Source organism: Schistocerca gregaria, chromosome 10, assembly GCF_023897955.1.
Source record: "Schistocerca gregaria isolate iqSchGreg1 chromosome 10, iqSchGreg1.2, whole genome shotgun sequence".
In the NCBI taxonomy this organism is placed as follows: domain Eukaryota; kingdom Metazoa; phylum Arthropoda; class Insecta; order Orthoptera; family Acrididae; genus Schistocerca; species Schistocerca gregaria.
In genome coordinates, this window is record NC_064929.1 from 88,354,812 (window position 1) to 88,379,933 (window position 25,122).

At 42.7% G+C, this 25,122-nt stretch overlaps 1 protein-coding gene across 3 annotated transcripts in view; it reads left to right on the forward strand.

Annotated features, from left to right (window-relative positions):
• LOC126293406 (aminopeptidase Ey-like) overlaps positions 1-24,578 on the forward strand; it is a 424,028-nt gene extending 399,450 nt beyond the window's left edge. For all 3 annotated transcript variants that reach the window (XM_049986620.1, XM_049986618.1, XM_049986619.1), the window contains exon 15: positions 24,331-24,578. In XM_049986620.1, coding sequence (XP_049842577.1) covers positions 24,331-24,510 — 180 coding nt within the window. In that variant the 3' untranslated portion in view covers positions 24,511-24,578. The remainder of the gene's footprint in view (positions 1-24,330) is intronic.
• The last annotated feature ends 544 nt before the right edge of the window (positions 24,579-25,122 follow it).

Genomic DNA, 25,122 nt, shown 5'->3' on the forward strand with positions numbered 1-25,122 from the left:
TAACACTATGCCTGGCAAACGCAATAACTTATATCTAAACATGACAAAGCTCAAGCAGAAAAAATATTACAGTAAAGACAACAATGCGGAAAAGGGAAATGTCTATTCACATGTTAATATCTATGTCATTAAAGTGGTGCACCACAAAACTAATTCTACAAAAGGTATTACCAAGTAGTTGAAAAGAAAATTAAGTATGCACTTACTGTTATTAATCCGTTCTTATTGTTCTTTCCTTTCCAAGTGCTCCTTTTTCGAAGAACGTCGATCATAAAATGATTATTTAAGAGATCTGTTGACAGAAAGTATTCACATTAGCAAATGCATTTAATTTTATTTTATAAAACCAATGCTGCAACACAGCTGAAAACCAGATATCAAATGAAATAAGCAACAATGAAAGGCAAAGCATGAAAATATCATTCAATAGTCATGTGACATTTCATAAGTTAGTACAAATTCTCTCAACTCTTGTAGAAAGACGCTTATCATTATCAGGTGTGCAGATGTAAGAAAGTATCTTTCCAAGTAATGAGCGTGTCGTTTTTGCGATGCTTTCTACAAAGGAATATCAATAGCGAGGATAAGGGCCTCTTTTTTTTCACCTAATGGCTTTCTTTTGTCAGGTGGCTTTCGCGCAGCTGGGTGCCCACGACGCATTATGTGCAGGTGGTCACTTTACTGTCTTACCGAAATATTTACGACATCAGTTTCCGCTACAGTGGCAGTCTCATATAAAAAATTTCACAGGTCAAGCATTTGTGTTACAAATCTGTAGAAACAAAATCCTATTGATATAACAGTGACCAAAAAAGTTCCGTCGGCATTGTAATACATTCACGCATTTACAAACATTTCATAACTCCTAAAGTACGATTCTTGGTTTTCAGCAACCTTTTTCACAAACGAGAGTCCCTAACCACTACTCATTATTCCTTACCTTATTCGTCGACACTTCTTCAATATTTCCTCATAACAGATACGTAGCATAATCAAATAACTCATATAGCATCAGCTTATTGATCATAAACATACCGCAACAGTGTAATACACATCGTCATCATAACATCATAAAATCTCAGCCAAATCTCAAAATCGTCGTAGCTTCCTCCAATAATTTCAAAACCTAAAAAAAATTCTCTGCTCATGTCAAAAGTGTCATCTGCCTCAAACGTACTTTAAAAATCATGATCCCATACCAAGTACATCATTCAAAGCTCTCATAGTATCACAATGGTTCCGAAAAAATATGAACATTTCACAAAGTACATACAGAATACAATTTCGTAAGTGTGAAGTTATCCAACTGTATAATTACATAAACATCTGTCACTGATGTAGTAAAATAAATGTTTGTCTCTCCCAGTTAAATAATCAGATAGCTGTGTAATTAATATGTTAGAGAAATATGGTGCCGATGTTTAAAGTTGTATAAGCAAATACCATATTAGCTAGGGCTCCTTGTGCTTGCCATACACGTGGTACACAAAGTGAGCGTGTACCCCCCCCTGTGATTAATGTAATTATATCCTCAGGTGTTGCAGATTACAGCAATGGAATGAATTGTATCACAGAAAACCTTTGTATCATTGAACTTCAAATATCTTTAAAAATAAATGTTTTAAGTACAAAATTAGTCACTCAAATACGTGTACTGTAGGGCTAAACTGTGCGTCGTGTTGTAAGATAATCTCTGTGGAAGTGTCGTAGTTATCGTCCTCCGAAAGCTAAGTTCTGCAGAAGTCAATGTACTTACCTCATGATAAACAAAAGTGAAATACTTTGCGTATAGATATCGTAGTTACTACGCTTATTGCCGTGATGAAGTAAGTACAGTACTGTAACGTATTGTTGTGCTACAGAAAAGGCAGAAACGGCTGTCTCATTGTAGCTATACCACAAAGTTACTACTAAAACATGTTTTCCTTTCCAGAAGAATTCAGAAAAACTGTGCAGATATAAAACAGATACACCGCACAAGCAACATTGTAAATTGTCACTCATTAGTAGGGTCGTGATATAATGGTGTAGCTTTTACATATACTAACCACTGTGTCATCTGGTATCTCACAGAAAGTACTTTAAATCCAGAATGTATTTTCAAGTAAACCAAAATGTTGCATTAAAATCTCATTAGCAGTACTGGTAGATGTTCTAAGTATGTGATCCTTATGGTCGTTACGTAATCGTGCAACTAACAAGCAAGAATGTACACACACACACAATAACAGTGTGTCGTCTGTTCGCTATAACAATGCATTTGTAATTTCTGTTTAAATATGTTCCCTAGGTTCTAGACTGGATAGTGAACTTCAAACATTGTTGCATAGTAACAGTTTCTTAAGTCTGACAAAGCATACTAGTACCGTGAAGTGAAAAATTTTATGGCAGAGACTGAGTTATAAAGCAGATTATCTTTCAATAAACGGTTTTACATGTGAAATGTGGAGCAATCTTTTACCCTTTATAGTACTCAAAGTTTCAACTTGAACGCAATTATCATGCGGTATACGTCGGTAAAGAATACTGGAACTTTTCTCAAGGGTAGCGTCTATGTTATTTTTCTCTGAGCCAGCCGTCGCACGCGGCTGCCTGCGGTGCGAGTCATTGTCTGTTTCTTTGTTGGCGCGCGCCGTTATTGGGATTAGGAGACCTAACTTCTGCAAATTCACCTTGACGAGAAAGCCCTGCCCTGTTTGAATCCCGCCAGTTCTGATGCAATTCAGGTCTGTTGTTACGATCATATCGTCTGTCGTCATGTCGGTAATTTCTGTAATTAATTTCTTGTCGGTCACGTGGTGGAGATTTTCTTCCTGAATTGTAACTGCGCGCTGGACCATTGCATCTAAAGTTATTCTGTCTCCCCTGATAATATTTATTTTGGTTCCCATATTGTCTGTTTCTCCGCTTGTCTCTGTGATAGTCATTACCGCGGAGAGGTGATCTTTCCCCGTAATTATTACTACTCTGCCAACGGTTGTCATTCGGGTGGTGTCTGTTTTGGTCACGATTTACGTTGTACGAATAGCCTTGTCGTGTATTATTTCTGTCATCGCGGAATTGTGACAGGTGTGACCTGTAATTGTTGTGCTCCTGTTTTCGCGTTCCGCGATTGTCAGTGTCAATTTCCAGTTCTTGTAACAATCACTGAAAAGCTTCAATGTCGTCTTTGCAACGCCCTGCCAAAATAATATTCCTTAAATATTCAGGTAATTTGATTAATCAAATGCGGATGAGTTCTGAGGGGCTGTATGGGTTTGAAAGATACTGATTCTTATGTAACGTGTCGTCGAAATATTTGACAAGACTGGAAAATTCAGATTGTTCGAAATGTTTCATCATTATGATGCTATGTTTTACTCGGTCTTGTGTAGCTTGAGGCCAATATGTTGAGAGGAAGGCATGATAAAATTCTCCTTCACTGTGACAATCGTGAATGACCGATCGCATTCTTACAGCTGGTTCATTCTCCAAATAGCCACACATAAATTCTAATCTGTGCTCTAATGACCTGTTGGGAGGAAAACAATGAGAGAATTGATGGAGCCACGCTTGTGGATGAATGTCGTTGCCAGAATTCTCAAATGTTTTGAGTTTACGTGCAGTAATGTGAACAGCTTATAGTCAAAATCATCGTGTCGGTGAGTAGCATATCGGTCATTGTTACGTCGTGTCGGCGGTTCCATCTCAAAATTCGGTGCACCTTGCCAATTTCTTTCACGATTTCCGAAATGCCCTGTGTTATTATTTTGTAGCTTTTCCGTATTTGTAAGTTCCTCTTTCCGTGTTGGAGCGCGAATGTCCTCTGAAATATGTAATTTTTGTATTACCTGAGTCAACTGATCTTGTACTTCCCGGATTTCTCTTTTGTATTGCGTATTAATTTGATTCTGATTTTGTTTGAATTTCTAATTTGTTCATAGTCTTCTGTGTCAGTGAAGGCTACGGGTCTTGCGTCATTCAGATCATCATCTACCTTTGTAGATAAGTTAGTGAAGTGATCCGATAGTTCGACTACTTTCTCCGATAGTGAACACATTTCCTCAGTGTGTTTTTCTGAACCAAGTTTCAGCGTGTCCATTTGTGTTAAAATCGAATCTACTGTGTCCTTTAAGTTTTCCTGAGTTCTTGCAAGTTGCGTAATCGAATCGGTGGATGCAACTGAGTCCATTTTAGCTTGCAAGGTGTCGTGATTTTCACGAACAATAGTTAGCAGTTCTTTTATGACTGCTTCGTGATTCTGTAATGCATTTTCATGCCGCGAAAAAATAGGTTGAAAATGCTCATAAATTTGTGTTTTTACGTCATTACAGATTTTTTGACATTTCGATTCAATGTTATGTAACTCAGTAGTTAAATCTTCACGTGTTTGTTCAAGTGTGATGTCTAACTTCCGAAGATTTTGTTCTATTGTGTCTAACTTTTGAAGCTAACGCTGTGTTTGTCTCTGATTTTGTTCCAAGGTGTCTAACTTTTGAAGATTTTGTTTCATTGTGTCTAACTGTTGCTGTGTTTGTCTCTGATTTTGTTTCATTTGTAGCGTTAATTGCAATAATAATGTATTAGTGACTGGAATCTGTTCCTCTATGCTTTTCGGCAGTGCATTTGCACCGGCAACATTCACATTTTGACAAGCAGAAAATGTGTCTTGACTTATTTGAGAAAACGGTGAGGACGCAAAACCTGAATGTACAGTATTTGCAAGATTGTGTCCCGTCATTTCGGATTCATGACGCGAGCTGTTGACGACCGATCGATCGATAATGCTTCCCTGTTCACTAATTGTTTCACTGCCTACACCATTATTGGCAGCCCGCTCCATTTCCCTATGCACAATTACCAAATTACTACTTTGAACATTAGTTAATTCATTGCATGGTGGCGCTAACACACTGCTTTCGTCTTCACTGTCATTTCTCAGTTTACTTTGGAGCCTAGCATTACGTTTTTCACACGCCATTATTGTCACAATATTTCACACGACAACATAGAAAAACGCAATATGAAGGGCAAAAATAAGAGAACACATTAACATAGCAAATAATATCTAGTTAATTGCAAGCGCAGCTGCGAAATACTTGGTGCAAACCTACACGCATGCCACAACTGTTTTACTGTACAACAATGAAAAACTAGAACTACAAAGGAAATTCTCTCTCTAATTATGCGCTAGCAATAAACAAAATCTACACTAATTACACAAAGTACAAGAAAAAAATCAGAAGATTCCAGTGAGGTATCCTCGGCTAAGGGTCGACACATGAAACGTCCGCTTTGAAAAATTATACATAACTGTGCTAAAACTGACACACAATATTTTTAGCGCAACGCAATCTGACTTTCAATAATCCCTACAATAGAATGGCCCTGACTAACATTAACCTATACCTTTCACAAATCACTTACCTCACAAAAATCTTCGTTACTCAAGCTATTGCAATACAGCGAGCGCCACTACTGCCAGCTAAATAAAAGATTCTAAGTACTGAAGGCACTAACTACTGATAGGGATAGTTAGCAAATGAATGATTTTAATAGAGAACAAACAATGTATTTACCTTAATAGTCAATATATATATAGCAGTTCATGACATCCAGTCTTACAAATTTGAAAACTCCGCCGTCTCTCTCCCCACATCCACCACTGCTGGCGGCTCACCTCCAACTGCGCAACGCTATGCGCTGTTAACATCCAGCTGCCGCTGCCCAACACTACAATGGCAGACAACAATGCAAACCAGCCACAGACTGCACACGGCACAGCCAGTGAGTTTTCATACAGAGCGCTACGTGGCGTCACCAATAAAAAAACCTAAACAGCCCACTTACAGCTTGGTAGCGGCGTCTTCGTTGGCGGAGACTTCAGTGCCAGGCATGGTACCTGGAACAGCAGAGTTACCAACACACCAGGTCGCCGAGGAGCATCACGCCCGCGCCATCGGCCCCTACGATCCCACCATGTACCCCACTGGAGGACGTCTCCCAGATGTCTTAGACATCGCAGTTTTGAAAGGTCTTCCCCACCCCATCACTGCAGCCACCCACATCGCTCTGGCCTCCGATCACCAGCCGGTCGTCTGCTCCATTAATCTCGTTCTGTGCCGCGTGATGGCCTGAACATCTGTGGTATTGACTAGCGGTCCTACCAGCGACGGGTTGAAGCAGCCCTACTCACCTTTCCTGCTGCTGATCAAATGGACACAGGTCGCACCCTTACCCACCTCACCGCCATCGCTCTCGATGCTGCAGCTCCAGCGACCCCTCACCGTCTGGAACAACCCCCGGACCATCTGTGTCCACTCCCTCCTCATATCCGTGCTCTCATCACAAAAACGGACCATCTGAGAATGGCCACTTACTCAGAACCCAGCTACCAAGTGCTGAATCAATAGATTGCAGCAGCAGATCAAGGCTGCAGTACAAGACCACCGCAATCAGTCATGGGCAGACAAAATCTCCGCCATTGACCTGAGTGATCAGTCTGCATGGAGGCTCAGAAAATGCCTTTTGCGACGAGGGCAACGGATCCCCCCCCCCCCCTCCAGCGAACCTGACGCTGAGGCAAATACTCTGGCCGATGTCTTCGTGCACAACTTCACCCTGCTCGATGACCCTGTCAACCCCAACCGTATCCACCTCGTGACGGCACACCTCCCACAACTCCTTGCCCTCCAGGACCCTGAGGATCATATCACTCCCATCAACGAAGAAGAGGTTGAACTGCAACTGCGGTACCTCAATTCCAAGAAAGCTGGTGGCCCCGACAAACTGACTAATGCCCTCCTCAAGCAGCTACCCCCAGCTTCTATTCTCATTCTGACGGCCACCCCCAACAACATCCTCACAACCAGGCAATTTCCTACTGTCTGGAAACATGCCGAGGTGGTCGCCATCCCCAAGGCTGGGAAGGATCTTTGTTCCCCTGCCAGCTAACATCCCATCAGCCTCTTGCCCACCATCTCCAAGGTATTCGAGAGGCTGTGCCTTAAATGACTGCTCATCCACATTGCTCGAAAACGAGTCCTGCCTGCTGAGCAGTTTGGCTTCAGGCAGGGTCATGCAACCGCTCACCAACCCCTGCGCCTTGTAGAAGAGGCACTGGACGCCATAGAACGTAGGGAGTACTTCGGGCCCATACTGCTCGACGTGTCCAGGGCATTTGATTTGGTCTGGCGTGAAGGGCTGCTCTACAAGTTATTCTCACTCAGCTTTCCAGTGTCCGATGTGCGGCTAATAGCCACATACCTGGAAGGTCGCACCTTCCACGTTCGGATCGCCAAGGGGAAATCTATGCGATGATGTATCAGGGCAGGAGTACCGCAAAGCAGCATACTAAGACCGCTACTCTACTCCCTCTTCACAGCCGACCTGCCCTCGGCACCAAGGGTGCATTTAGCCCTCTACGAGGATGACACTGCGCTCTTCTCTCGTTCTCAAAGTGTGGCTGGTCTTCAACAGCGGCTCCAGGGGCAACAGATTCTCTTACCGAATGGGCTAGGACCTGGTGCCTGGCATTTAATCTCTCTAAAACCCAAGCCCTTATCATCTGCCGGCGCCACATTCCCATTTGGCTCCTGCAGGTGTCTGTCCTTGGTAGTCCGTTGGACTTATACTGCAAACTACTTGGCGCCCCCACATTGATGACGTGTTGAAAGGCAACAGGGCGACTATGCCTGCTCTACCCGCTCATCAACACCACCTCTTCACTCCTTACACACTTTGCCGTCACATTGTACACCTCCCTCGTTCGTCCCATTCTTGAATACGCGGCTGTGGTGTGGGGCAACCACCCACCTCCGCCAACTCCAAACCGTCCAAAATCAAGCTCTCCGGCGTGCCCTCCACCTCCCTTTCGACTTCCCTACCCAAGAACTTCACATGCAGGCCGAAGTACCACTGCTTCACTCCCGCATCCTTTCCACATCCACTTCCTTCTACCAGCAAACCTGCTGCTCTTCCAATCCCCTAATCCTTTCCCTGGGCACCCGTGTCCACCACCTGACCATCACCCGCTGGCCTGACCTTCTCTTCCACCCCCCCATGACTTGCCATTCACTAGTCACTTTCATGTCACTTCATCTTTTTCATATCACCGCTCCATCTCATCCATCTCATCATGACATCATGGCATCGTCCCCGCCCCTCTCGCCACCCCCACCGCCCTTCAGCCCCCCCCCCCCCCAATGTCGGCCTAATCATTACAGGCCTTCCCTTTTCACTTCTCCATCTCCATCTGCCACTCTCTGACTTCCCCCCCCCCCCCCCCCCCCCCGCCCGTCCACTTCATCCCCTCATGATCGTCTGCCACAGACGTCACCGACGCCGCCATGAAGACGAGGCCAGGACAATGGCCTTTCGCTTTCATTCAACTCTTACTGTCCCTCCTCGTTTCCTTTAATCTGTCATTTACTTATAAGCTGCCGGCTAGTCAATGGGCCATTCGTTTTCTTCACTCTCTCACTGTCCCTTCTACTATCCTTTCATCTGTCATTTTTAAATACTACGCCAGCCAGTCAATTGGGCCGTTCGTTTTCGTGCTTCTCCTACTATCCCTCTAACTATTCTTTCATCTTAAAAAAAGAAAGAATAAAAACAGCGCAACACCAAGTCCATTACAGCACCTTCAAGCAATTTCCCCCACAAAGGCCGAAGGAGAAGTGCCCCAGAGGTGCTAGTACTTCACCACCAGCCGAGGGTCAAACCTCAGTTATGTGCGAGCGAGCTCCGGTCTCAAAAACCGGCATAAGGCGGAGAGTGCGGTGTGCTGACCACATGCCCCTCCATACCTGCATCCAGTGAGACCGATGGCCGGTGAGGATGACACGGCGGCCGGTCAGTACCGTTGGGCGTTCGTGGTCTGTTCGGGAGGAGTTACAGAGAATATCAGCCAGAGCTGTGGACGCACTTCTCTCAGGAATGCGTCGTTTTCTCTCTATACGTACTGTAGTTCACTGTAGCTTAGAGGGTATCCTTTAACTGTGCGAAACATTTTATACACATATACGTTTATAGAAATTATTGATAACAACGAAGACCTTCTTTGAGCTGTCGTTCTCGTAGGACGAGTATAAATCGTTACCATCACGCACGTTTGCATATATCTTTCTGCTTTTATAGCAGTTAGCGCTGCTTTACTGGGAACGTCACAGTTACCATATCTTATAATTAAAAACTTCGCGGCTAAGGAAGTTTTGCCGTGTAGACGGAGGGTGTCTTACCGTATAGTTTATTTAAAAAAAAAAAAAATTCTTTCAGCATCTCACTCGGGTGTGTGACATATTTCTTTTTCGTCTCGCTGAAACAGTGTTAGTGTCAATGTAATGGTGACGTCGTGTTTTTTTGTTGTTTTTTTGCCGAAGAATCCTTATTGGGAGTTCTACATTATATAATCTTCTTTATCTGAATAGCTTCGCTTATTTGTGACATAACAACCTTAAACTAAAAGTGAATGCTTATTCATTTCATCTGAGGTAGGCGGCGTTTTTAGCTCGTCCTTTGCCATAAAATATACTGAAATCGAAAACTTGAAACTTGAAACTACGTGGTTGTATGCCGCGAGCTTCTCTTTGAGATTCGATGATCTCTATTCTTTTCATTATTACATTATCCATTACTACTGTGCTACGGTCGCAGGTTCTAATCCCACCTCGGGCATGGATATGTGTGATGTCCTTAGGTTAGTTAGGTTTAAATAGTTCCAAGTTCTCTGCGACTGATGACCTCAGAAGTTAAGTCGCATAGTGCTCAGAGCCATTTGAACCATTACTACTGTGAGTTGAGACTGATGTTTTCATTCATCAAGAGATGTCATGTTTATGCCACATGTTCATGTTTTATGTTGTTCTGAGATAATAAATTGGACTTCAGTGATTATATGTGAGCGCTGTTGTTGACATACATAAATCGTGTCGTTGTTGTTAAACTAGTTAGCTATTTCTCCGTCATACGCAATGCTAGACGTTGTTAACATTGCCGTTGGTAATTGGTGGTGCGTTTGATTACTCACTCCTTGCAATAATACTTCTTCAAATCAGCGTGGTGATCCAATCCTTTAATTCTGCCACTTACTGGGTCTACTAATAAATTGCATCCGACATTAGGCTTCCATATATACGGTCCCTGAAAAAGCGACTGCCATTTACGGTTCTCAAGAATAAGTTATGGCTTAAAATGTGTTCTCAAGAGTACCTTTTCACCTGGTTTATATTCCTAAACTTTGTGTACGTTAGCGTCGAAGCTTTCTTGCGGATTTGAGATTGGGTAGTGAGTGGAATTAACGCTTGTCGGATTTTTGCATCAAGTTCTAGGCTTGCAATTTGTGCTTTAGGAACGGGGTTAATCCATTCATTTTGTCTTCTTTGCTGAGAAATCAACTCGTTTGGAGTGAAATCGATGCAGAATAAATTCTAACAAAACATGTTAGAATTTTTTTTCGCTTACATTTTTCGGGGCGAAAATGTCCCCAAGAGATATGAATGTGCCATAAGAGATGTTCTTCAAATTCCTTACAAGGGAACCTCCCCATCGCACCCCCTCAGATTTAGATATAAGCTGGCACACTGGATAGACCTTGAAAAACTGAACACAGATCAATCGACAAAACAGGAAGAAGTTGTGTGCAACTATGAAAAAATAAGCAAAATATACAAACTGAGTAGTCCATGCGTAATATAGGCAACACCAAGGCCATTTCGAGCTTAGGAGAGCCGTGGTCACGTGGTTAGCGTGAGCAGCTATGGAACGAAAGGTCCTCGGTTCAAGTCTTCCCTCGAGTGAAAAGTTTACTTTCTTTATTTTCGCAAAGTTATGATCTGTCCGTTTGTTCATTGACGTTTCTCTTCCCTGTAATAAGTTTAGTGTCTGTGTTTTGCGACCGCACCGCAAAACGGTGCGATTAGTAGACGAAAGGACGTGTCTCTCCAATGGGAACCGAAAACATTTGATCGCAAGGTCGTAGGACAACCAATTCCTCCACAGGAAAACACGTCTGATATATTCTATACGACACTGGTGACGACTTGTGCGTCACATGACAGGAATATGTTGTCGACCCACCTAACTTGTACACTTGGCGAATGGGTAAAAAGATTCTTCTACCTTACCCGATTCCGGTTTTCTTGTGGATGTGATAATCACTCCCAAAAAAGTGATGAAAACTTAAGAGTTTGTCACATAAACTGAAAATAAAAAATTAAACTTTTCACTGGAGGGAAGACTTGAATCAAGGACCTCTCGTGCCTTACCTGCTCACGGCAACCACGGGACCACGGCGGTCCTGAGATTATACCACCCTTAATGTTGCCTATCTTGCGCATGGACTACTCAGTTTGTATATTTTGTTTGTTTTTTCGTAGTTCCACACAACTTCTTCCTGTTTTCTCGATTGATCTAAGGGGGTGCGATGGGGAGGTTCCCTTGTTAGGAATGCAGACAACCCAGTTGTCGCTTGTAAGAGATGTCCGATGAAATAAGACATTGTTGTGCATCTTGAAGCGTTTGCATACAGGATGGTCAGTATTGATGGTGACCAAATGCTTGATTTTGTCCCATCTCCGATCTGAGTTCTGCAACTGTTCAATATGATTGCACAATTGAAGAAAATATCTTCGGTGCAAAGTGCCTTTCCTTAATAGTATTCGATAGTTGGACGTTTGTTCTAGAAGGTCGTTGGAATCTGTAGATCCTTCCGGCATTTGGGAGAATGCGTCAGCCAAAACGTTATCTTTACCTTTTATGTAAATTAATCTCAAAATGATATTCTTGTAAGAATAAGCACCATCGGGTCAAACGAGGGTGTAGCAGTTTGCAGGAGAGGAGAAAACTCAGTTTTTGGTGATCGGAAAATACTTTTACTTCATAGCCTGAGATGTAGTAGTTGAAGCGTTTAAGTAACATAATCACTGTGAGTGCCTCGAGTTCGGTTACTGAATACGACCTTTCTGCTTCAGATGACACTCGACTTGCGAAATTGATAATCTTATTTTCCTGAGCATTGTTGGTTTTGACTGCATGAAAGAGAATGGCGCCAAGCGCTTGAAAGGAAATATCAGATGAGATGCAAAACTCTTGTGTCATGTCGGGATGGTGTAAGATAGGGCTATTGACAAGAGCTTGTTTTCTAGAATAGGAAGCTTGTTGGCATTCTGGAGTCCAATTCCAACGTGTGCTTTTCTTGATCAGTTTCGACAGTGAAGACTTGTTCATTACCTGGTTGGATAGAAATTTCATGGAGAAAGAGACCAGGCCAAGAAAGCTTTTCAATTGTCGCTTAGTGGTTGGTGTAGGAAAATTTTTGACTGCACTTATTTTGTCCGGATCGGGTTTGATTCCATCTGGGGAAATGATGGGACCCAAGAATTTGATTTGAGAACGGGCAGATTTAGACTTCTTAAGTTTAACTGTTATTTAAAATTTGTACAGAAACCAGATGGCAGTTATAATAGCCGAGTGGCACGATAGGGAAGCAGTGGTTGGGAAGGGAGTGAGACAGGGTTGTAGCCTATCCCCGATGTTATTCAATCTGTATATTGAGCAAGCAGTAAAGGAAACAAAAGAAAAATTCAGAGTAGGTATTAAAATCCATGGAGAAGAAATAAAAACTTTGAGGTTCGCCGATGACATTCTAATTCTGTTAGAGACAGCAAAGGACTTGGAAGAGCAGTTGAACGGAATGGATAGTGTCTTGAAAGGAGGGTATAAAATGAACATCAACAAAAGCAAAACGAGGATAATGGAATGTAGTCGAAATAAGTCGGGTGATACTGAGAGAATTAGATTAGGAAATGAGACACTTAAAGTAGTAAAGGAGTTTTGCTATTTGGGGAGCAAAATAACTGATGATGTTCGAAGTAGAGAAGATATAAAATGTTGACTAGCAATGGCAAGGAAAACGTTTCTGAAGAAGAGAAATTTGTTAACATCGAGTATAGATTTAAATGTCAGGAAGCTGTTTCTGAAGGTATTTGTATGGAGTGTAGCCATGTATGGAAATAAAACGTGGACGATAAATAGTTTAGACAAGAAGAGAATAGAAGCTTTCGAAATGTGGTGCTACAGAAGAATGCTGAAGATTAGGTGGGTAGATCACGTAACTAATGAGGAGGTATTGAATAGAATTAGGGAGAAGAGGAGCTTGTGGCATAACTTGACTAGAAGAAGGGACCCGTTGGTAGGGCATGTTCTGAGGCATCAAGGGATCACCAATTTAGCATTGGAGGGCAGCGTGGAGGGTAAAAATCGTAGAGGGAGTCCAAGAGATGAATACACTAAGCAGATTCAGGAGGATATAGGTTGCAGTAAGTACTAGGAGATGAAGAAGCTTGCACAGGATAGAGTAGCATGGAGAGCTGCATCAAACCAGTCTCAGGACTGAAGACCACAACAACAACAAGGTTAGCTGTGACACCATATTCAAGAAATTTCTGAAATACCTTTTGAATGAGTTCATTTTGCTTTTCGCAAGTGTTAGTAGCGGTCAATAGATCATCTACATAAACGGTAACTTCATCTAATAAATTCTGTCCATGTACATGGTCGTGTGCAGAAATAAATACACTGATCTGACATTCAAACCGAAAGGCATCACTCTGAATTCGTTGGAACGTCCACTAAAATGAAAGGCTGTGTACTCTCGTGTTCTTCGTGAAGTTTCACTTGCCAGTATGACAGTTTGAATCGATACTAGACAAATAGCGGTCACCATTAAATCTCTCTCATCGAGAGCTTCAGGACGTGTTCTGACAGGGACAATAATTTTATTTATATTCCCGGCATCGAGTACCAGACGTACCGTATTATCAGTTCAAGGGACTGGTATAGGGTGAATCTGAGGGTCTCAATCACTTTCTATGCTAACGTCTTTTTAATTTCTTTTTTTACCGCTTCTCGGCGAGAAAAGGTAATTGCGTATGTTGTTCTGCAAAAGGTGGAGTGAGGAATTGCTTCCATTTGATATTCAACATCCGTTACTGTTCCAGGTCTCGTAGAACAAAATATGGATGAAAGTGTTTAGAAGTCGGTGAAGTTCTTGTCGCTGCTGGTCATTTAAGTCGGTCGATTCCTGAGTTTTGGCAACAATTTCATTTCTCTCTGGAAGAGTCGTAAAGTTTATTGTCAGGTACGTCCCAATAGTCGCAAGGATTTTTGTACTTTCTTATCAATCGATGTAATTTCAATCGATGACCTAACGAATGATTCCGAACTTTCTCTTTAATTAATTGTAAAACAATTCCTCGGTCGTTAACATTCAAAGCACAGATTCGATCATAAATGTCGATTTTAGCTCTCGTTTGGCGCAGGAATTCCATGCCAAGCAAACATGAGACAGATAAATTTTTCACTACAAGGATAATGCTTTGTACAACAATGCACAAACTGAATCGTCATTACAGCTTGAATGTTAATTTTATGGACCTGCTAGATTTTAGCTCCGGTTATAGTGCAGTTTTGAACAGGGAGAGTCGATATCTTTACAGTATTTGACAATTGTTTAAACAAACAAGGGAAACGGCATTTACATTTGCTCCTGTGTCCATGATAGCGGTCGTTTTAGTTCCTTGTAAACATACATATGTTACTGCCTGTATTTCATCGTCGTACGAGTCGTCTGTTTCAGTAATGACGTTTTCATGTAGTAGTTCGTCTCGTATACTGTGTTTGTCATTACGCCGCAAAACAAATGCGTTATTAGAACGTCGGTGGAAGCAACTACCCCCTCGTTGTGTGTCAGCAACGTTAAGAGACTCGTCAGGTGGTGGGACTAGTTTTCCATTGTCTGCTGGCTATTCCAAGTACTGTTGTTGTTTGTAAAATTCGCGGCTTTTATTCGCCTCCACTATTTGTCGGCGAATAGAATTCGAACGAAACGAGTTTCAAATTGAGGCTCGAAACTTTCGGGATCAAAAGCTTGGGTGAAAAAACAGGAGGTTGTAGTTTTTACGTGGTACTTGGCTGTTGCTGTTCTTATTCGGTTGAGTGAATGATGGCTGAAAATTATTGTTAGGCTGTGTACCGTAGTTCTGCTGAGAGGTGTGGTAATTTTGACGATAATTGCGTTATTATTTTGACTGTGTTGGTAAGGCCGGTATTACACTATCAAATTTCTTTGTCCAATATCTTTGTCAAAGATTTTTGATGGTATAATAGAAACTTTGTCAAATGTCGTCCAATATTTGACCAAATCTAGGGCCTCGTTGTAGATTTGATCAAAGAAATCGCTTGTCTTCTGTTCATTGCAATGGAGCGCTAGCATCGCTGCAGCGTTCTGTCGTCTGTAGTGTATTTATAAACATTGCCGGTAAATACAATTGGTGTGTGTCGACAACTACAAAATTAATAGAGATGTATGAAGCTGATGAGGCGCTTTACAACGTGAGCCACCCTGAATACAAAAATAGACTAAGAAGTTTGGAAACCAAAGCTGACCTGACCTAACATAACCTAACCTAACATAACCCTCTCCTGTAGCAAGGAATCGGAGTGTTACAGTGAGCCCGTCTTCTGAAGATGTAGCAGTTCTTAAGTGAATATTGTGCTTTGTGATATGAGGATACACTTAACTGAGCACACACAGAAATGTATGCTCATCCATTCTTAAGTAATTGATGTACGACTTGACGTCTTCCACTGTAAGCTCACGTAACAAGTTTTGTTGAACGCTTTTATCGTCTCGTTGTAAAACCCACGGCTTCACCCAGATTAGATTAATTTTTCGTTCCATTTACTTGAAGATTTACCCCAAAATATTACCCCATATGACATTATGGAATGAAAGTGTGCAAGCTTTTTCATTTTTATGTCGCCTATGTCTGCTAACACTCGAATTGCAAATACAGATTTGTTCTGTGGTGTGCTCCTCCTATAAAGTTGTAATCCCAGGAATTTAAGACTGTCAACCTCGTATGTATGGTTCCTTTTTTTCCCCCACTTTTTTCCGCATGTGCACACAATGCAATTGCGGTACGTGCAACTGCTGCGGTTAATAACAAGTTATTGTCAGCCATCTTCAACTTTGACGAAAAATTTGATGACAGTGTAATACCCCTTCTAGCGCTACGTCAAAGATCTTTGTCAAATATATTATATCACATCTTTGATCAAATCTTTACCAAGAAATTTGATAGTGTAATGATAGTGTAATACACGGGCGATTGTTGTTGACTTGCATTCCACGGCTGCGCTGTTTGTTCATTGCTTTGAATTATTGCCATACGACTGGTACGGAGCTAATTTCTGTGTCATTCGTAGGATTCTAACGACTCCGATTATTATTCCGGTTTCGCTTGTATGGGTAGTTATTGTCTATTTTCGATTGAGAGTTACCGCTATAGCTACCGTTGTTGACGCTGTTGTGGTACCTGCGTTTTGTATTGTCCGCCTGAGAAGAATTACTGTTATTGTAATTCGGGGATTGCCAACTGTTGTTATTTGAACTGGCGCGATTCTCCCCATGAACGAGATTTAACGAGCATAATATAGACAGAAAATTTGAATTAAAGGGTTCAACCTGATAAAATTCTTTCCTTCGACTCTTCTGTACTCCCTCGCCCCAAAACTTGTCAAATAATGGATTTTCGAAGTATGGCTTCGATCGAGCCTCTCGATGCCCCTTATTGCGGATTCACAGTAATATGTCCTGTGACATATTGGATTCGTTGTATGTCCGTCCAGCTATTCGGAAAAATACTAGAGGAAGATTTGAGAAATACAATTCCTTTTGTCTGGATTGAAGAACTGGTAGTTTCTGTGTTTACGAAGACTCTCTCCTTTCATTAGAGGACCAATTTATTGGTTGAGGCTGCGTGTTTGGTTTAAATGGCTCTGAGCAGTACGGGACTTAACTGCTGTGGTCATCAGTTCCCTAGAACTTAGAACTACTTAAACATAACTAACCTAAGGACATCACACACATCCATGCCCGAGGCAGGATTCGAACCTGCGACCATGCGGTCGCTTGGGTCCAGACTGTAGCGCCTAGAACCGCTCGGCCACTCAGGCCGACGCTGCGTGTTTGCATGATTGGGTCTGTTGTCTGTGGGGTACTGGTTGTTTTGTGATTCCTCATCTACGTCGCTTACTGACAGCAAAGAGCGTAGATAGCGCTGAGACTGTTCTGTGCCTTTCGATTGAGCTTGCTGCTCAAGGTTTTGCAATCGTTGCGTTATTGCCAATTTGTTTGTCACTGCACGTCTGATTATTCCTAATTCGCTCGCAATGGTGTCTCCTGTGACGATCCAGGTGTTTTAAGACATTCAGTGTGGCTGTTTGGACTGCTTCCGGTAAATCAGTTTGCAATTTATTTGCGATATCTTCATCCTTAGATAACAACCAATTTTGGTATTTTTCACCTAACTTTTTACTTTCTCGCTGAGATGTTCGGCTTTTTTTTCTCGGTGTGCAATGATAACTGTTTAATTTCATCTGTCAGGCGGTCTACTTGTTCTTGACAGTACCAACGCTGTTGTTGATCCTGTGTAAGTGCTGATCAATTATTTCGACACGCGAGTTTTTGCCAGTAATATCGCGGTTTATTTCACTAAAATTGTCGGACGTTTGTTTGTCTAATTCCGTACAAGCTGCCTGAAGCAGAGTATCTATTTTAGCTTCATTTTGCTTATGTATTTGGTCGAGTTTACGCTCGATGTTTTCTGATTGTTCTTGTTTTAATGTTTTAACTTCTTGAACAATTTTGGCATTTAACTCAGTTTTAAATGAGTCAAGAGTAGTCTGAATTTCTTGACGTGTTGCTTAATTACTAATTTCATCTTTTGTTACAAGATTAAATAGGTCTGCCTTTGTCACTTGATTTTCAGCTAATTTAGCCATTATTTCTTTCATTTCTTGCAGCCAAGATCACTGGGAGGGGGGGGGGGGGGGGCGGTAAGTCGATCCTAGAAGTCGGTATATTCGGCACCTACGGAAGTTTGAGCTGGAATCATTTCAGTCATTTGATTCATTTCCGTATTCGTCCTGTGTCTAATAACGTCAGTAGGTTCAGAAGTACTCTCAGTCCGTGCTGTCTTAAGTGTCGATCCGAGGTGGGAAGGCACGTCGGTCATTTCGTCAACGTCATCTGTCAATTGTGTGCGATTGTCTACCATCGCGTCTGTGTTTGTAAACAGTGATGGGGCGTGCGAGGGAATTTGAACGCTGCGCGCTCGCCAGTTGTCAACAACGCGGTAACGGGGCTATGACGTGCTCATTGTTGCCTACTGGGACAGTCTACTTAACTCATACGACATATAAACAATTGGCGATACTAGTGGGGAAGACAATATGGATGCGCCAGAAATAAAACAAAAGAATTCCAACGCCGTGAACGAATATGGATGACAACATTCAAACATGAAAAATTTACAAATTTTATCGTAATGCAACTAATGCTTCTAATATGCTAATTTCTACTGAAATCAGATTTTAGGCAGGAAACTACGTGATGGGATTTACAGATGCTTCGGTCATTATTGGATACTAATGAGGTTCGACTGCCAGAATTGAAAATAGTACTCACCGCTGTAGTTTTCTTTGTCGGTCGGTTAACTTGGTTAAATTTTTCCGCGTTTTCGTCCGTCTTATTTGGTTCCTGCAGTGTTGTCATTGGAATTGATGTGTAAGAAATAAAAAGACAAAAATTAAGCAACAGAACAGAAATTTTTCAGTAGGCACTATTAATATAAATTATATATGTGGCGCTTCAGAACAAGTTCGCAAGCAAAAGTTTTGGTTGCGCCCCTGTTCGAGCGCCAGTATATTATTATAAATACTTTGAATGGGGGGAAATGGAGAGAGTATTTTGCTGTTAACTATGGTAGCTGATGTTTTAGAAGATGTCGTTTTTTGGCCTCGTGCGAGTACGCCGGATTTCTACATAAGCACACCTTGTTCCGGGCAATGACGTGTCGGATACTTGAAAGAATCGATCAGTAATTTTGATACACTTTTCTGGGAATTGCAATCAAATTTTCGCCGGATAGCTACCGAGCCTGGATTTCAACAAGATTACCAAAGGGAGCTACGTTTGGAAATGAAGTACTGCGAATTGCCTTTCAGTGATGAATGCCAGCCGGCCGTTGTGGCCGAACTGTTCTAGGCGCTACAGTCTGGAACTGCGCGACCGCTACGGTCGCAGGTTCGAATCCTGCCTCGGGCATGGATGTGTGTGATGTCATTAGGTTTGTTAGGTTTAAGTAGTTTTAAGTTCTAGGGGACTGATGACCACAGCAGTTAAGTCCCATAGTGCTCAGAGCCATTTGAACCATTTTTTTTGATGAATGGTAGGTTGGTGATTACGACAACTTCTTTCACGTTACTTCGTCCTATGGAACCGTCGATGATTTCTGTGACAAAAAAAAAGTTCAAATGTCTCTAAGCACTATGGGACTTAACATCTGAGGTCATCAGTTCCCCTAGACTTAGAACTACTTAAACCTAACTTTAAAAAATGTTCAAAAGTGTGAAATCTTATGGGACTTAACTGCTAAGGTCATCAGTCCCTAAGCTTACACTCCACTTAACGTAAATTATCCTAAGGACAAACACACACACACACACACACACACACACACACACACACACACATGACCGAGGGAGGACTCGAACCAACGCCGCAGACCGCTCGGTTAATCCCGTGCGGCCAAACCTAACTTACCTAAGGACATCACACACATTCATGCCCGAGGCAGGATTCGAACCTGCGACCGTAGCAGCCGCGTGGTTCCGGACTGAAGCGCCTAGAACCGCTCGGCCACCGCTGCCGGCTTTCAGTGACTAAAATGACAATTAAACATTTATGAACATAGGACATGAGAAATTGAGTGGTGATTGCTATTTAAATAACAAATCAAATAACTGCATACAGTTTATAATTAATTTTTAATAAGCTAAAGAGAAACTTACTTTAAACATTTTTCCACACCTTATCGTCCCTGACAACGTCACATAAACAAGCTTTTGTGGTAATTCCTCAGAAAGAGGCAAATACTCATGGTTTTTATTTTTTTTTCTATGTCATACTTCTTGATATACTGAGAAGTTTGACATCGAAACGACTCACATTCCATATTTTTAATTATAAATTACAATGAACTGTAATAAAGTGCGACTACACGTACAGCCAGAATAAACATAAGTGATATTGGATTTAGTACACATTTTGTTTTCACATAGTGTCTCATATTTTGTTTCACCTCCGTCGGGGTTAAAAAATGTCCTTGGCCGCTTTTGAGTATATCGGATCGCAATAGAAATCTTTGGCGCTCTGCACTAGAGCAGGTCACGTCATATCACGCGACTTCTACAATTTCACTCAGTCTTTCGTTCTCTGGAGAACTTACTCAGATACATTCGGTCGACAGACACATTGTCTTTTTCATACTACGGAAATCCCAATAATATTACAAACGCTACCATTAGTACGTATCGACGGAAATCGGGACTTGTCACTGTGGGCCACGGTTTTCCGGTCGACTAGGCCACAAGCCCAGGAGAGGTGTTGCAGGTGATGTGCTCTTAGTAAACGCACTCGCTTGGGTCGTCTGCTGCCGTAACCCGTTAACGCCACATTTCTCTGCACTGCCCCAACGGATACGATCGTCGCACGTCCCACTTTTCTCTCTGTGCTCAGTTCACGCAGTGCTGCTTGTCTGTTAGCACTGACAACTCTAGGCAAACGCCGCTGCCCTCGGTCGTTAATGGAGGCCGTCGGCCACTGCATTGTCTGTGGTCGGATGTATTTATTTATTTTTTTATTCTTTTATTCGCAAATTATAGACCTGTTACCTTATGTTTAAGACAGGTCGTACATCTTACAATTTTCGTTTTTCATCTTTTTACAGTTTTCTTTCCTTTTGTTTTATCTACAACAGTTACAAAGAATGATACTTTTCAAAATAACAATAATTTAAGATTGAAATACAAATAAACCGAGCGAGGTGGCGCAGTGGTTAGCACACTGGACTCGCTCGCATTCGGGAGGACGACGGTTCAATCCCGCGCCCGGCCATCCTGATTTAGGTTTTCCGTGATTTCCCTAAATCGCTCCAGGCAAATGCCGGGATGGTCCCTTTCAAAGGACACGGCCGACTTCTTTCCCCGTCCTTCCCTAATCCGATGAGACCGATGACCTCGCTGTTTGGTCTCTTCCCTCTAAACAACGCAACGAAAATATAAATAAAATTTTGTTGTTTTTTAAGGAGAATATAAAAAGAAGATAGGATAGATGAGAGATTTGTTAGTACCATCACGGAGTGTGACTGACGGTGAATACCTCGGAATGGTTTCTTGGAGCTCTTGACCGCCAGTCACACACACACACACACACACACACACACACACACACACACACAAATGGTTATTAGTAGAGAAATAATGCTGCTTACCGTATTTGTTACTAATCCTACGTATTAACTACATTAGGTGCGCATCCATGTACAGCATTTGGTGTTTTCTTGGCTAGATCGCCAGCACTTTAGCTTATTCACTGTCACATCTCAGCTTCCTCCTCCTGTTCTTCCTCATTGTCACCGTTTTCGCTGTCACTGTGGGTGTCACTGCCCTCCATCTGGAAATTTCTGTTACGCTGCACATAGGCATGTCTGTGATGTCGTGTCCGCATATACTCTTCATGTGTTGTTTTTGAAATACTGTTTGTCAGTGCGTTTAATTGTGCCCATTGTTCTTCGTCTCTTATTGCTGTGGATATATCTATGTCTGTATCTGTGTAATCTAAGAGTAGTCTATGTCTGTTGTTCGCGTATTGCCCGCAGAAAAAGACAGTATGTTCTGGGGAACCTTCTTCCCCGCATCTGCGTGCAGGTGTCTGCCTCAGACTCACGCCGTTTAAATGCGTGGGATAAGGTATGCCTGAAATTTCGTATTCTCGGCACACTCTCCACACTGTAGATGTCGGAATATTGAATTGCCTAACGAATTACGAAATGAAATGTCCCGTGCACCTAGCTCCAACTAACATTCCACATTCAAATCTGTTAATTCCCGTTGTGCGGCCATTATCAGGTCGGCCACGATTTCGATAGGAATCGCCTGAATACAAAAGAATGCACTGGCATTTTATATCTTGTGTACGTAATACTACAGCCATCTGTGTATGTGCATGTCGCTACCCACGACTGTAAAGTTCCTTGCTAACGTGTGCACGATTAAGAAGCTGTTGCAGGATATATTGGATCTCGTGAAATGCAGGGAATGCGAAAATGGACAGCACTAGTCTAACACTCGGATGTCGCTGCAAAGAATGGATAGTTTAGGTGAATGGGATAATACTGTAGTCTACGAATGAGTTCCCGAAAGACGAATCCGCTGAAGACTCGGAAACTGCCACGTTTCGGCGGGTGTCCTGTAGGGGCAGCGCGTGCCCTCTAATAAGCTGACAGGTGTTCCCCGTCACCCTTGACTCACTGCCCCACGGGGCGGCGCTGGAAGATCCCATTCTGTACAGAAGCGTGCAACGTTTAGTGCACTGCAGTGCGCTAACACGCACAATACTTTCTCATTTGCATGTTTGAACACTGAACATGCTTTAATGTAAGTGAAATATTTCACATTTAAACGAGACTTGGCCAGTCTGCGGCGGCGCCGTTCTTTCCGTCCCTTTACGACGGACCTGCACCTTCCTGTGAACATTGTCTCAGCATGTCATCAGTAGGGAAGCCGAGTGAACCAGGCTGCAATGTAAGTAACTAATTTACGTTTCGGGAGAAAGTTTTCACACTAATGAAAGGTTGGAAATTTTGTCCTCAATTAATATATTCTGAAACTTAGTTGAACACGTATCACTGCCAAGCCCGGGCTAGTCTTAACACAGTCACTCACAATACCTTTCACTCTCGTTAGCAAGTTTATGGCGTTGCATTTCCTGAAAACGTAATACCTACAAAAATACTGATTGCATTTGGTACCGACAGACTTAATATTTGGCGAGCATTCTCAGTCAAAAACAGTCACAGTTTTTAGCCACCGACCTGCTCAATACGCGAAGCGGAATATATGTCTTTTCTCGTCACAAAATTCACTCAAAAATACCGAAATTTCTACATACACATCGGAATAATTATGCCGCCACGTCACAACAGTTCTGATGTATGAAACACTGCTAGATGCGGCAATTTATCGTTTCCATCGGAACTACTGCTACACACGTTCGAACTGTTTCATGGCTAGGCTCCGACTCTTCTCTAGAATACTCCAAGTCTTCTCCACCAGCAGAGGAAGGCGCGCGAAGAATATTGCTTTACCACTGGTCAGTTTACTCAAAAGCCAATAGCAAAAAAACATTCTCCCGCGTCAGTCCGCACTTTTCATCAATAACCAATAGCAAAATAGTAAAGCTAACGACTGCACTTTTTACCGGCGTAATTATCTAATAGGCTGAAGTTTTGCTTATGCATAAAGTTATCTACTGTTGTTATTTATACCTGAATTTACTTTCCCTTTACCATAATCTTACTTTACATACCTATTCTCCAAAAATCCCCTTTGTCCATATCCATACTTCTTCAAATGGTCGCACACTAAATCCTACTACATAATTCGTTACACAATTATCTCCATATTAACCTTAAACCGCACTCACGCATCATTCATACTGCTAAAACATATTTATAACATTTTACATACACAAAAAGACATAATAACACTTTATGAAAACACTAGAACAGTTTTATAAAAACATTCGCTCACTTTAGTGCACTCTAGTGGGCACAATCGAAACTAAAATCACAGTCCCCCTATCCAATATTGTCCTCTATCGGCCGATACATAAACTACGAACGACCAGTCTCGCGTCACCATCTGTCACTATCCAGCTCTGAGACACATCTCCCACTTAACCGATTCCTGGGCAGGATCGTTATACGGCGCTGCGCCTCAGGTCCGAAAAGACAGCCAAAGCTCACTATTACTTGCAATACTGCCACTGTAGAAGAGAGGCCTCGAAACCAAAAAGATAAGAAGCACAATATTTTAATTACTCCCTGCAGCTTAAGACTGTGTGCAGACGAGGAATCGTACCGCAGACCTCCGCTTTTGCCAGGCGCGCGCTCTGCCACTACCTACCCGAGCACGAGTCGCCACCTGGGAAGAGCCGGAAGGAAGGAGTCTTCAGTCAGTCACACTCGGGTTCCTGAGTCGGTACGAGCCCTCTCCCGCAAGGGGCAGAGGGCGCAGGTCGTCCTACAGCACACAGTTTTAATCTGCCAGGGCGTTTGAAATTAGCACAGTCTCCGCCGGAGAGTCAAAATACACAGTGGCAGGATGTTCACTAATTTACTGTCAGCCCGCAGCTGCAGTGTTGACCGGCTCTGCTCGTGTCCGCAGTTTGAGGGCTTCGCGGCGCAGAGCGCGGACCACCTGAAGCAGGCTTCGCTGGCGGTGAAGCAGGCGCGCGACAAGATCTCGGTGAACGTGGCGTGGATGCGGTCGCACTACGCGGAGCTGGCCCGCCAGCTGGCGCGGGTCAACCAGCAGCCGGCGGCGGCGGCGGCGGCGAACCAGTAGCGGCCGGGACTCCAGTGTGTGGCTGCTCTCTTGTCATCCCTGACTAATAAATTAATGACAACACTTTACACACGCTGTACGTGTTTCCTTCCTCTGCAATTCGCACAGGACATCACCTAAACTACGAACGCTACTAGGAAGTTTTACAATACGACGCAACAATAAGTCGCAGGAGGCTGATTGTTGCGGTGTTCCGACAATACTACATTCCTGTCATTGTAGCCGCTGTGCCAAGTCTCTGGCTGCAGTCGTTCACTATAGTGCGCGTCATTTACGACGAAGGCCGAGTTTAGGTTCGTTCTGCGCATGTGACGTCACAAAACACAGTCAGCCAATGAACAGAGAACGACGTTGCCACAGCTCGACTGCAGTGCAGAACACGGACGAGTGTCTTCACTTTTAGAAACGTTCACTCATAAATGTCTTGATACCAGACTTTCTTTTATACAAAGTTTGGAGAAAGCAGTCTTTATACCAATTGCTTCATATTCTATTAATTAATTAAACCAAACAGCAATAATTCAGGCGATAGCAAGGAAAGGTGTTTCTATCATTCTCAGGAACCCCTTTCGCAACAAAGAACAGCGGCAATTGTTTATTTCCTATTATACT